Source organism: Narcine bancroftii, chromosome 5 (assembly GCF_036971445.1).
Source record: "Narcine bancroftii isolate sNarBan1 chromosome 5, sNarBan1.hap1, whole genome shotgun sequence".
NCBI lineage: Eukaryota > Metazoa > Chordata > Chondrichthyes > Torpediniformes > Narcinidae > Narcine > Narcine bancroftii.
The window spans coordinates 204,227,683-204,240,996 of NC_091473.1; the positions used below are offsets into that span (position 1 = coordinate 204,227,683).

At 52.7% G+C, this 13,314-nt stretch overlaps 1 protein-coding gene and 1 pseudogene across 11 annotated transcripts in view; one reads left to right on the forward strand and one right to left on the reverse strand.

The window, feature by feature from the left end:
• Positions 1-12,390, forward strand: part of LOC138765480 (uncharacterized) — a 16,008-nt pseudogene extending 3,618 nt beyond the window's left edge.
• The window catches only part of tm9sf1 (transmembrane 9 superfamily member 1), a 43,872-nt gene continuing 42,931 nt past the window's right edge, over positions 12,374-13,314 (reverse strand). For 10 of the 11 annotated variants that reach the window (XM_069940755.1, XM_069940756.1, XM_069940754.1 and 7 more), the window contains one exon: positions 12,374-13,298. In XM_069940755.1, coding sequence (XP_069796856.1) covers positions 13,162-13,298 — 137 coding nt within the window. In that variant the 3' untranslated portion in view covers positions 12,374-13,161. The remainder of the gene's footprint in view (positions 13,299-13,314) is intronic. The other variant, XR_011358228.1, reaches the window with a different exon arrangement.

Genomic DNA, 13,314 nt, shown 5'->3' on the forward strand with positions numbered 1-13,314 from the left:
TCATGCTGCCAACTTCCAGCGCCTCAATGTAAACCGCGCCCCCTCTCCGTTAAAACACTTCTCGTTAAAACACTTCACCCTCAACTCCATGAATCCTTGTCTCAATGATCAGTCATTTATCGAACTCGTTCTGGAAATCTGAGAGCAACACATTGACCTGTTTCCCCCATCCCTGTAACCTTATATCACCAGAGAACAGTAATTGCATGAAATTTGTCCTGAATCCATGCACATCTGCCTATTGGAAATGTTCCTAGTCAGATGTCTGGTAATATCTTGCATAATGACAGTTCTCCATGTCCTGGTCCTCGCCCTCCATCCCCACCCTCCCATCTCGCTCCCCAGTCCCCACCCTCCCATCTTGCTCCCCAGTCCCCACCCTCCCATCTCGCTCCCCAGTCCCTACCTCCCCCCCCCACCTCCCCTCCCCCTCCTTCCCTTGTGTTGTTTATTAATTAATAAGACAGTGCCCAGTGATGAAACATGACACCAAGGATGTGAAAAGACATAGAACATTACACCCCAGAACAGGCCCTTCAGTCCACCATGTTGTACCGATCCCAGCCTTCCCTTCCTCACACCCATAACCCTCTTTTTTTCAACCCATCCATGATTAAGTCTTTGACCAGAAGATGAAGGTGCAGTAATAGGCCATTCAGCCCATCAAGTCTGCATCGCCATTTAATCATGAGCTGATCCATTCCCCTACTCAGCTCCACTACGAACCCTCTCCCCATAACCTCTGAGTCTGTGCCTGAAATACCCCCAGTGACCTGGCCTCCACTACCGCCTGTGGCAATAAATTCCACAGATTCAGCTCCTTCATGCTGAAGAACTTCCTCCGCATCTCTGCTCTAAGCAAAATTTTCCCTTCAGGAAACCATGTTGGTTCTGACCTATCCTGTCATGTACCCCGTAACCTCATCCTTGACAATTGATTCCCAACATCTGCCCAACCACTGGCATCAGGCTAACTATCCCATAATTTCTTTCCTGTTGCCTCCCTTCCATTTTAAATAGTGGAGGACATTTGCAATATTCTGGTCCTCCAGGATGAGGCTAGAATCTATTGATTCATGACACATCATTACCAGTGCCATTACAATCTTGACCGCTACCTCTTTCAGGACCAGACAGTGCAATCCATCTGGTCCAGGAGACTTCTCCACCCTCACACCATTCAACTTTCTGAGCACCTTCTCCCTTGGAATAGGAACTGCCCTCACTTCCCTTCAACATCTGCTGGTGTCCTCCACAGTGAAGACTGCTGCAAGATATTCATTTAGTTCCTCTCTATTTTTTTAGTTAAAAACTACTAATCCTTTTCTTCCCACCAATTTTGGTTTCCTTGAATACCCTCCTTTTGTTTCACGTTGGTTCTGATGTCCCCAGTCGGCCACAGTTGTAACATTTTTCCATTTGAAGATTTCCTCTTTTTGGTTTGTATTTATCCTGCTCCTTCCCCATTTCTTCCAGAAACTCCATCCAATCATCGCTGCTCTGCTGTCTTCCCTACTCATGCCCCTTCCCATCTACCTCAGCCTGTTCCTCTCTCATGCCCCTGTAATTCTGATTAGTTTCTCCTTGTTTGATCTCACATTGTGATGACTGCATCCTAATGGTTCCTTTGCTCTAATCACCTCGGGTGCATCACTCAACACCCGATCCAGTACAGCCGATCCCCTCATGGACTCATCAACAAGCTGTTCTAAAAAACCATCTCAAAGGTTTTCTATGAAATCTCTCTCGTGATCCAGTCTCAACCTGTTTTTCCCCATCGACTTGCATGTTAAAATCCCCCATAACATTGCCCTTCTGTCACGCCTTTTCTATTTGTTGAACTTTGTTGTCCATATCTTGGCTACAGTTTTGAGGTCTGGATGTAACTGCAAACAGGGTCTTTTTACACTTGCCATTTCTTAACCCAACCCACAAAGATTCTACATCTTCTGATCCCATGTCACCACTTCCTAATAATTTAATGCTGTTCCTTACCAACAGAGCCATGCCACCTACTCTGTTTACCTGCCTGCCCTTTCGATACACTGTGTATCCCTGGACATTCAGCTCCCAATGACATCCATCCTTTAGCCACGGCTCTGTAATGCCCACAACATCGTACCTGCCTATGTGTAGCTGTACTACCGGATCATCCACTTTATTTCTATCCTGCGTGCATTTTAAATACAAAACCTCTAGCCGTTTATCTGTTACTTTTGACTGTGACCCTGTGAATTGCTACCCATCTCCATGGATGCAACTTTGCCCCATCTGCCTGTCCTTCACACAAACTCCCCACCAGTTGTCCCTACTTGTGCGCCAACCACCTTCTCCTCATCCCTTTGGTTCCCACCCCCCCGCGAATCTAGTTTAAACCCCCCCCCCCCTCCAGTTCAGGTACAACCCGTTCCTACTTGTGCACATCACCCCTTCCCCAGAACAGGTTCCAATGATCCAAGAACGTGAAACTCTGCCCCCTGCACCTTCTCTTCACCCATTCATGTGTCTGTGCTGTCTTCCTGTGCTGCCCTTGCCCAGCTCGTGACACCGGAAGTGATCCAGTGATGGCCACCTTGGAGGTCCTGCTCTTCAGCCTCTTTCCTAACTCCCTGAGGGAGGCATCTGTCCTGGCAAGCACTCGCCTCCAAGTCATTGCCTGGCCCATGGTGCCTAAAGCTCCATGGAAAACAAAAGTTCAGTGAGGACAGAAGAGCTACAAGCTGCGGTGTTCATCTTCGCTTGTGAAGGGATGGGCCATGAGAGAGAGAACTTGTTTTGCAGGACCTCTTCCCCATTCTGCCCATGTCATGGGTACCAATATGTACCCATGACCTCTGGCTGCTCACCCTTCCCCTTAAGAATATTCTACACCCGCTCAAAGACCTGCTGGACCTGAACGACCGAGAGGCAACACACAATCCTGGAGTCTGTTTTTCAGCCACCAAATCTCCTACCTGTTCCCCTGATGATCGAGTCCCCTGTGACTATCGCTCTACCCTTCCCATCTGAGGCTCAGAGCTGACCACGGTGCTGTTAGTCTGGCTGTGGCATTACTCAGACAGGACACCCAGCTCCACAGTTTGCTGGTTACTTAGTGGAATGGCCACTGGGGTGCCCTGTACTACCTGCCTGTTCCCTTTCCCACTCCTGACTGTCACCCATCTACACCCCTCCTGCCTCCTGGGTGTGATTACTTCCCTCTGTCACCCCCTCTACCTCCCAAATGATCCAACAGAGTCTTAAGGAACTGCAATTGGATGCACTTTAAATTTATAAAATTCAAGCTTTTAAATTTTTAAATATAGACAAACAGTGCGGTTACAGGCCAATTCACCCCATGAGATGGTGCTGCCCAATTTACGCCCAGTTAACCTACACCCCCGGTACATTTTGAATGGTGGGGGGGGGGGGGAACCCCACACAGATGCAGGGAGAACATGGAAACTCCTTACACCAGACAGCGTGGGTTTCGAACCCTGGTCCCGACCGCTGGCACTGTAACCCTAACCCTAACCCTAACCCTAATGTGGTGCCCACTGTGAAATTGTGTTATCCTTCGTCACTCCAAAGAGGAAAGCCCCACTTTGCTTCATAAGACAAGTTCTCCAATCCAGGAAACATCCTGGTCAATGTCCTCTCTAAAAGCATCTCCATTCTTGTAGTAATGAGGCGATAATTCGTGTGGTCAAACCAGCGCTTTACGGAACTGCAATAGTGCCTCACTGCTCTTGAACGCAGTCCCCCCTCCTCTGGTTCACCACAACATCTGCTCAACCACCCTGTCAACTTGCGCAGCCACCTCGAGCAACAACAGACCCGGATCCCAGAAGCTTCTCACTGGTAAAATCTCACCTTGGGGTTCAACCTTCCGAAGAACATGGCAGATTGGACGCCACCTCTCCGAACAAAGACATACAGGGGTTTGTAGGTGGTTGGGGTATTTGAGCGATGGGGGCTGGAAGGGCCTGTTACTGGGCTGTGTCTCCAAATTAAATTAGGGTCAATTCTGTGTCCTTTTTCCTGCCAAAACCTAAGACAACCTCCTTCACTGTCCACACCTCCTCCAACCTGTCTCACATCTGCAAACTGTCTGACACCCCCCCCCCCCCCCACTTTTTCAACTGACCTATTTAGTTAAACAAATCAGGGGGTCCGAGAGCAGACCCCTGTGGAAAGTCACTGATCACCGACATCCAGGCGGAAGATCTGTTTACTCACACCTTCTACGTGCAGCTAATTCTTCTGTCCGTCCATAGTTGGGGGGGGGGGACTTGTACATTGGGGCAGACCCTTGCACTAATTCTCCTCTATCTCATCCACAGACCTTCGGGGAGAAGTTACTAGGAGTGATGGCCTGGATCATGCCAATCTCTGTGGCTCTCTCCACTTTCGGGGGGTGTCAATGGGTCCCTCTTCACCTCGTCCAGGTCAGTGGGTTTCGCCTTCAAAGGCCAAGGGTCTTGGAGCAGCTCTGGAGGGAGTCGCCTCTTCCCCCCCCCCCCCCACCCTTGGGACTCGGGAGAGGGAAATGGTAATCAAGGGAGGGGAGAAGGGGGAGTGGGGTTGGCTTCCACGTTCCCCCTCAACCTACACACCCTGGCTTATGGGATCCGAGGACCACTGCCAGAGGGGGTGAGTGAAGTTAAAACAGTGATGTGCAAGGGGAAGGAGTGGTGGTTTCAAACCAGAATCAAGACTGGGGGAAGAATGGTGGTCTCAAACTGGAATCAAGACCGGGGGAGGAGTGGTTGTCTCAAACTGGAATCAAGACCGGGGGAGGAGTGGTGGTCTCAAACTGGAATCAAGACTGGGAGAGGAGTGGTGGTCTCAAACTGGAATCAAGACTGGGAGAGGAGTGGTGGTCTCAAACTGGAACCAAGACCAGGGGAGGAGAGGTGGTCTCAAACTGGAATCAAGACCGGGGGAGGAGTGGTGGTCTCAAACTGGAATCAAGACCGGGGGAGGAGTGGTGGTCTCAAACCAGAATTGGGACCAGGGCAGGAGTGGTGGTCTCAAACCAGAATCGGGAGTAGGGGAGGAGCGGTGGTCTCGAACCAGAATCTGGACCAGGGAAGGAGTGGTGGTCTCGAACTGGAATCAGAAAGGAGCAGAACATGTGTATGTTTGTGCATGTGCATGACTGTGGGTGGGTGTGTGTGTGTCAGGAGAGGGGAGAGATGGAGGAGAAAAGGTAGAGTGATGTATAGAGAAAGAGTCAGGAAAAGAGGGGAGGCGGGGAGAGGAGAGTGAGGAAAGTTTGAGAGAGGCAGTGAAAGAGTAGGAATGGACTGAAAGAGAGCGGGAGCCAGGAGGAGAGAAAGTTAGGGGAGAGGGTAGTGAGAGGAGAGAGAAATGGAGTTGGAGGGGAGAGATAGTCTGAATGGATGTAAATTGGGTGGCACTGTCTCGTGGGCCGAAATGGCTTGTAACCGTGCTGTATGTCTTTAGTTTTTTAAATTTAAACTTCACCGTTCACCCCTGTACTCCGTCCACTCACTCCTGGTGTGGTCACACGTGGAGCGGTGTGCACGCACGCAGTTCTGGTCTCCGCGTCACAGGAGAAAGTGGAGGATTTGGGGAGAGCACGGAGTTGGTTAAGCACAACGCTGAGTAAAACAAAATGGTGGCTCAGGGCCAGCCTCATGGAAACCACGGAGTGGGCAGGTGGACACGGAGCGGGAGGGCAGGACATCATAGAGGGGGCCGCAGAGCGAGCAGGCCGGATGGCGTAGGGGGCCGTGGAGTCGGCAGGGAGGACAGTGTAGAGGGCTGTGGGCAGCAGAGGCAGGTAAATGGGATGGTCCCAGGCCTCAGTGCAGAGAATTTCTGTTCAAGAGGGTGGGAACCACTACCCAGTTACTCCAGAATCAAACCCTGCAGATGCTGGAGGCCTGAGGTAAGGTAAAGTCCAGGGAGGTCTCCCCCAGACCCCAACCCCCCCCTCCACCTTTTCATCTTCCCTGATTTTATCTGCCTCTCCTTTGATGTTCACGGTCTCTCCATCCCCATTTTTCCACTCTTCCCTTTACTCCCTTGGACCTCTCCCCATATTGACACACTCCCTCCATGTGTAGAACATTCCAGTATAGTACCGGCCCTTTGGCCCACAATGTGCTGACCTGCTCAACAATCTAACCCTTCCCTCATCACCCTCTATTTTACATACATCCAAGAGTCTTCTACATGCCCCTATTGTCCCAGCCTCCAGCACTGCCACTGGCAACGCCTTCTAGGCCCCCACAACCCTCTGTGTAAAGGACTCCCCAAAACTTTCTACCCCTCACCTTGTACAGACATCCTCTTGCCCTAGGAACGATGTGGTGGCTGTCCACCCGATCTCCCTCTAAATCTCTTGTAGACTTCTTCATTCGTCTCCCTTCCTTGGTTGCTCCAGAGAGAAAAAGCCTCAACTTGGTCAGTCCTCACAAGACACATTCTCCCATCAAGGCAACATCTTTCAACGATCCTCATCCTCTCAACACTCGTGTTCTCTCTCTCTGCATCAAGATGCCCTCCCTCCACCCCTCGCCCTCAGAATTCCTCCCCATCATGTCTCTTCCTGTCCTGTTTCTCACTCTCCCTATTGTTCCCTCTCCCTCTCTTTCTCACCTTCCCTGTTTCATTCTTTCATTCTCCCAGCTCTCTTCCCTGCTCTCCCATTCTCCCCATCTCTATCATTCTCTCCCCTTCCCTTCCCCCGGAAGGTGACATGCGGTCTGATGGAGCACCTTTCCTTTCAGGTTGTTCTTTGCTGGAGCTCGCGAAGGTCACCTCCCGAGGCTGCTGGCCATGATCCACGTTAAACGCTGCACTCCAATACCAGCCCTGCTCTTCACTGTAAGATAGGAATTTTAGTGCCTCATTTTGTGTTCTGAATCAGTTTTCACGGTGATGGGATTGATCTCTTTTGTCACTCCTTGCGACCCACTTGGTCTGAGATTAAAAGCCCCTAGCCACCATCTCCTCCGTCCATTGAGAGGTTGGACACAGGAACAGAACACGCCTCTCTCCTTCCTGTGATCTGGAGTAAAAGAATCCTAGACGTGGCCTCACAGATGGCCACAGGTTGTAACATATCACTGTCCTCCCCCTCCATTTGAGTTCAATCACTGAAGGTCTATCAGGCCCCCAGTAACAATATGACACAGACCATTCCAGTGTATCCCTCCAGTTCTGCAACAATAGCCATTTGCAGTGCCACCTCCTCCTGGTCCCACCCACTGGTGGCCATTTGCAGTGTCTTCACCTCCACCTGGCCCCATCCAAAGATGGCCATTAACAGTGTCCCCACCTCTACCTGGCCCCACACATTGGAGGCCATTTGCAGTGTCTTCACCTCCACCTGGCCCCACCCAAAAACAACCATTTACAGTGTCCATCTGATCCCACACACCGGCAACCATTTGCAGTGTCCCCACCTCCATCTGGCCCCACACTCTGCCAGCTATTTGCAGTGTTTCCACTTCCCTCTTCACTCAGCTATTATTTCTCCTTGGAGGAGAATATTCTTCCTCTCTCCCACTGACCTATATAAGCTCCTTGCCTTCCCGCTGCAGGGTGTGATCTGCAGTTATGGAAACTCATGGATCATCCCCACACTGATCTCCCTCTCCCTCCTCCAGTGCGCCTCCACCCTGCTGATGCTGGTGACCAGCGACATCTACACCCTGATCAACTACGTGGGCTTCATCAACTACCTGTTCTATGGCGTCACCATTGCCGGGCAGATTGTGCTTCGCTGGAAAAAACCTGACATACCCCGGCCCATTAAGGTATCGGGATGAAGTGGGGCATGTTCCCACGAGACCCTCCGAATGGGGGCTGTGGGGGAGGAGCAGCCCCAGAATTCCTCGGAATGGGAATGGGTGGAAATTGGCTTTCCCGGGAGTTATCGGGACGGGAGACAAGCGTTCCCTGGAGTTATTCGGAATGGGGGGGGGGGGAGAGAGGGAAATTGCATTTCCAGGAAACTCTGGAATTTGGTCTGGATGGGATGTGTCCCTGGGAAAGATTGGGGGGGGGGGTGCAGGATCCACATGGAACCACATTCCCTGGAATCAGGTTAGTGCTGAGGGAAACGAGATGCTGAGAACCACACTGGGGAGGGGGCTTCGGAGGACGTATTGAATTGAATTATGCCCGTTTATCAATATATGGGGGAAAAAAATAGTTTGGAGAGCTATTCAGGTAGGTCAGCTCATTTAAATAGCTGTAAAAACACAAAGTGCTGTGTCAGAGAGCAGGGCGTCACATTCTGAAGTTGGAACAATCTGAGGGCCTTCATATTTTCCCAGCAGATGGTCCGATTTCGAGCCACTTCTCCTGAATGCGGAGAGGGTTGTGGGTCCGGCAGCTGGGCTGGGTCCATTTTGTGTGTGGACTGCTTCTCCCACCCACTAGCAGGTGTACACAGAGTCCTGTCTTACACTCTCCTTCACACTATCTTCATCTCCTTCACCTCCTCTTGCTCCATTTCTCTCCGTCTGGGAGGTGCTGTCCAATCAGGCTCAAGAAATGAGAGAAGACCCTTGCACCCAGCCCCTGGGATTTTTGATCCACCACCATCAGGAGGGAAGGGAGAGGAGCATAAAAATCAGGCTTCTTCCCTCAGGCTGAGAAATTGATGAACGGAGCGGGGTCAAAGTCCTCCCCGAGCCCTGTTTAAGCAACACTCCAGGTGAAGGTCTGCCAGTTGAGGAGAGGGAGATTCCAGACATCTCAGCTATTCTGATGATTCTGATGTCTTCCAATCCGATGGTTTGCAGCTTCCCCTCCCTCCATCTCCCTCCCTCCCCTTCACTACCTCCCTACTCCTCTATCCCTCTCCCTCCCACTCATCATCGCTACCTATCTCTCCCTCTCCTTTCCCCTTCATTCCTACCTCTAGCCTCCCTCCCCCCTCACTCTCCACCCCTCCTCCTCTCCCCCTTTCCCTTTCTCGGAAGCAGGAGTGTGGGGGATGAGAAGGAGGTGAAAGCTGCAGACCTTGGCGTCCTGCCCAGCCCTGCCCTGCCCTGCCGTCTGCCCCAGACGTCTCTGGGTCCACAGTCTACACATCATAAAAAGAGGATGTAGAAAGTGCGGTGTCTGCACATTCCCTTCCCGCTCCCGCTTCCTTGCAACAACAGGCTGTGTTTTTGCTGATGGGCGGCAGAAGTCTTGGCAAAAGCAGCCCCAACCTCCGGACTCTGGTGTTCATTAACCAGCTCCTGCTCTCACCACGAACCAGGAGCCCGGTACACACACTCTGGGAGGGGGGTGCCCAGCTCACTCGGGAAAACCCCCACTCCCTCCATCCAGGCAGAGTCTTCCTGTTCTCCCCACCCCTATCTCTCTGTCCCTTCACACCCTCACCTTGTCTCTCTCTCTGCACTTTTTTCCCACCCTCTTCCTCCACTCTCCTCCTTGACCCCCCTCTACCCCACCCCCTTCTCTACCCTCTGCACCATTTCCATCTTTACCTCTTTCCCTCTCCCTCACAATCTCATTCTCCCCCACAGACCTTCCCCTTCATCCCTAACTCTCTCATCCCCATCTCCCCCTCCTTCCATTTGCTCTGTATCCCTCCCCCTTTTCTCCTCTCCCCCTCCTTCCCTCTTCCTCCCTCGTGTCCTGTCTCCTTTATAGCTCCACACCCTCTCCCCACTCTGTATGACCCCCCCCCCCCCACCGCCCCTGCGAACATCTGTCAGCCCCAGATGCTTGCTGTCAAACCGCTCAGCCTTTGTCCCTGTTGACTGAGCGACAGTGCTGCTGAGCTCAGCATACCTGGAACAGACCTCCTGGTGCCCAAGGTTACAGCGAGGCACCCTGCCCGTCCAACAGAGCCATGCTGGCCAAGCCATGCACACCGAGCTCATCCCCACCAAGGGAAAAGGCACAAGAGGGGTTGGTGAAGCAGTCAGGCCTTGAGTGGTGGGGGAGAAGCAGGAAGGAGGGTGGGAAGTCAGACTTGGAACGAGGGATTCCAGGCTCCGAGGAGGAGGGAGTGGGGGTAGAGATGGACAGGACCACTGGGTTTATACAGGGGAGGGGGGGGGTGGTGGGTGGGTGTGTCAGGGTGTTTATGTATATTAAGTGTGTGGGTGTGTCAGGGTGTGTGTATGAGGGATTGTGTGGGGGTGGATGTGTCAGGGATTTTGTGTGGGGGTGAGGGTGGTGGTGTCCGGGAGAGTGTGTCAGGGATTATGTGGGGATGGGTGTGTGTGTGTCAAGGATTTTGTGTGCAAGTGAGTGTGGGTGTGCGTTGTGTGGGGGTGTCTGAGAGGGAGTGTTTGTGGGGGGGTGTCGGATTGTGTGTGGGGTGGATGTGTGTGTCAGGGTGTGTGTTTGTCAGGGTATATAGGTCTCAGAGGAGGATGTGTGGGGTTGGGGGTGTGTGTGAGAGGGAGTATATGTGTGGGGTTGGGGTTGTGTGTGAGAGGGAGTATGTGTGTGGGGTTGGGGTGTGTCAGGTTGGTGGTGTGTGAGAGGGAGTGTGTTGGGGGGGTGTCAGGAATTGTGGGGGGGTGTCAGGAATTGTGGGGGGGTGTCAGGAATTGTGGGGGGGTGTCAGGAATTGTGTGGGGGTGTCAGGAATTGTGTGGGGGTGGATGTATGTGTCAGGGTATATGGGTCTCGGAGGAGTGTTGGGTGGTGTCAGGGATTGTGTGTGGGGATGGATGTGTGTGTCAGGGTGTATGGGTCTCGGAGGAGGGGGTGTGTGCCAGACAACAGTGTCTGACCCCTTCCCCCCCCCCCCCCCTCACGAGAACGTTGACACTAACCCCTGTATCCCACATACAGGTGAACCTGATCTTCCCGGTGGTCTACCTACTGTTCTGGGCCTTCCTCATGGTGTTCAGCCTGTGGTCAGAGCCTTTAGTCTGTGGCGTGGGACTGGCCATCATGTTGTCCGGGGTCCCCGTCTATTTCCTGGCCGTGTACTGGGACAGCAAGCCAGAGTGCTTCGACAACGTCATTGGTAAGGTTGTCCCCACACTCACCCACATATCCCCACTTCACACCTACACACACCCACACCATTCTCCCTCAGGGGGGTATCTGAAAACTCTCCCTCTCCTTCAGGTGGGTATCTGAAAACTGACCGGTGTCTCACTGTCCCTCTCCTTCACGGAGCTATCTGTACACTGACCAATGTCTCTCCGTCCCTCAGGGGGGTATCTGTACACTGACTCCCCTTCTCTCTCTTACAGACAGTATCACATACTTTGGCCAGAAGTTCTGTGTGGTGGTCTACCCCCAGGAGTCACACCGTGTCATGGAGCAGGAACTCCAGGATCTCTCTGAATCCCTGTGTGACAACCTTAAGGAACTGAAGGACTCTGGCAGCCCAGACCCCCTTGCCTGATCCCTCTGGGAGGGTCGGGGGGGGGGCGGGGGAAGAGGATGAAGGGGAGCAGTCAAGACCCCTGGTGTCGGGGAGACCCTTGTGTTGCTCTGTGCCCTCTGCTGGCCATCAAATCTGTGGGGGGCGCAAGGGGAGAGGTGCGAAGATGGTGGAATGAGGGGCACATCCTGCCACAGGACAGTCCCCAGGAATATTGAACGGGTGTGGGGACAGGGAACCAGTGGGCAATACTATATGGGTGGGGAATGGGGCTGGGGGGAGGGATGCCTAGCCTGGTGGAATGGGGGGGTGAGGTGGTGCAAAGGGTACCTTGGACCCACATTGAGCCCATCCACAATGTATCAGGAATGCCACACAGATCAATCCAAGCCAACTTACAATGACCCACAATGCAATGGGCCGGCACATGATGGTGCCCAGCTGACCCGCAAGGCAATAGGCCAGCACATGATGGTGGCCAGCTGACCCACAATGCAACAAGTCAAGATGGCCCATGATGCCTCAGACGTCAGTGGAGCTGTCCCAGGAAGTGACTGGTCTGTGACCTTGGCCATGTTTGTGGGCCGACTGCCTGCCCCTGTGTGTTCCAGCATCGCATCATCCAATGCTTGCAATGATGATGGCATTTGTCAGACTCCCCTCAACCCCAGCTGCTTCGTGCAGAGTTTCTGTAACCTCCACTCATCGTTGACAGCCCCAGCCACCATTTTCAGTGTGATACCCTTGTCCCTGAACACTTCCACATGCAGCATCCTAGTTTGGATGGCTGCCTCTGGGAGTGGGGGTTCGCTGGGCTTATCTGCCCTGATTCCTGTCTCATTTGAGCCAAGGGATTCATCACCAACCCCTCCCCCTGCAACCCCAACTCCACATGTGCATTTCACACAGTGCAGTACAACCAAAGGTGCTCGATCTTCCCCGAGAAGATCTTGCTGGCGCTGAAAAAAATCCAATTATTTAAAATATAACTGCCTAAAAGCAGTTTGTTTGTTATCAGTGTAAAAATTGTAATCCTTATTAAACTTTTGAGAGATATAATATTTACTGCACACTGTGGTGAAACAGGCACTTGAATAGCCAAAAGTCGTTGGACTGATGGATCACATGGACAGGTGCCCACTCAGCCCTGACCCCCGGGTCCACGTCCCTGGGAGCCTGACCCCAGGTTGCACTTCCACTGATGGAGATTCTGCAAGCCACAAACCCACAGGCTCGGCTCCCACTTGTCCGGCAGAGAGGAGTTGGGGAGAAAGGTCCGGATTGCCAACCGCCCCCCACCCCCATGGCAGGCATTCCCAGGGTGGGGAGGGTGGAAACATCCTTCATATATCACCATCACGACCCTCCTCAGGATGGGATGTCTGTTCCTCGTGCCTACCATGGGAGGTTCACACATATACACAGGGACACAAACCATGGGACACACATGCAGGGACTCAGAAACACACACATGCACTCTCACAGGCACATCGACACACACACAGGGACATAGACCATTGGACACAGACACACACAAGGACATAGATCATTGAGGGGGATACACACATAGGGACATAAACTATTGGACACAGACACACACACACAGGGACATAGACCATGGGACACAGACACACACAAGGACATAGATCATTGAGGCGGATACACACATAGGGACATAAACTATTGGACACAGACAGACAGACACACACACACACAGGGACATAAACCATTGGGGACACAAATGCACTCTTACAGGGACATGGAAATGCCCACAGAGGGTCTCACAGTCGGGGTGGAGTCGGGAGCTGGAGGGCGGATTTGGGGTCCAGGCCTTAGAAGTGACTGGCCACCAGGGCCAGCACCCACTTGGGCACCTTGAGGAATTGAGGCAAGAGGGAGCCCAGCCAGGCCAGGCCCGGGATCTGCTTCAGCAAGAAGTTCAGTGAACGGTACTGGACCACAGCTTGCCCTGTGGGGACAAAGAC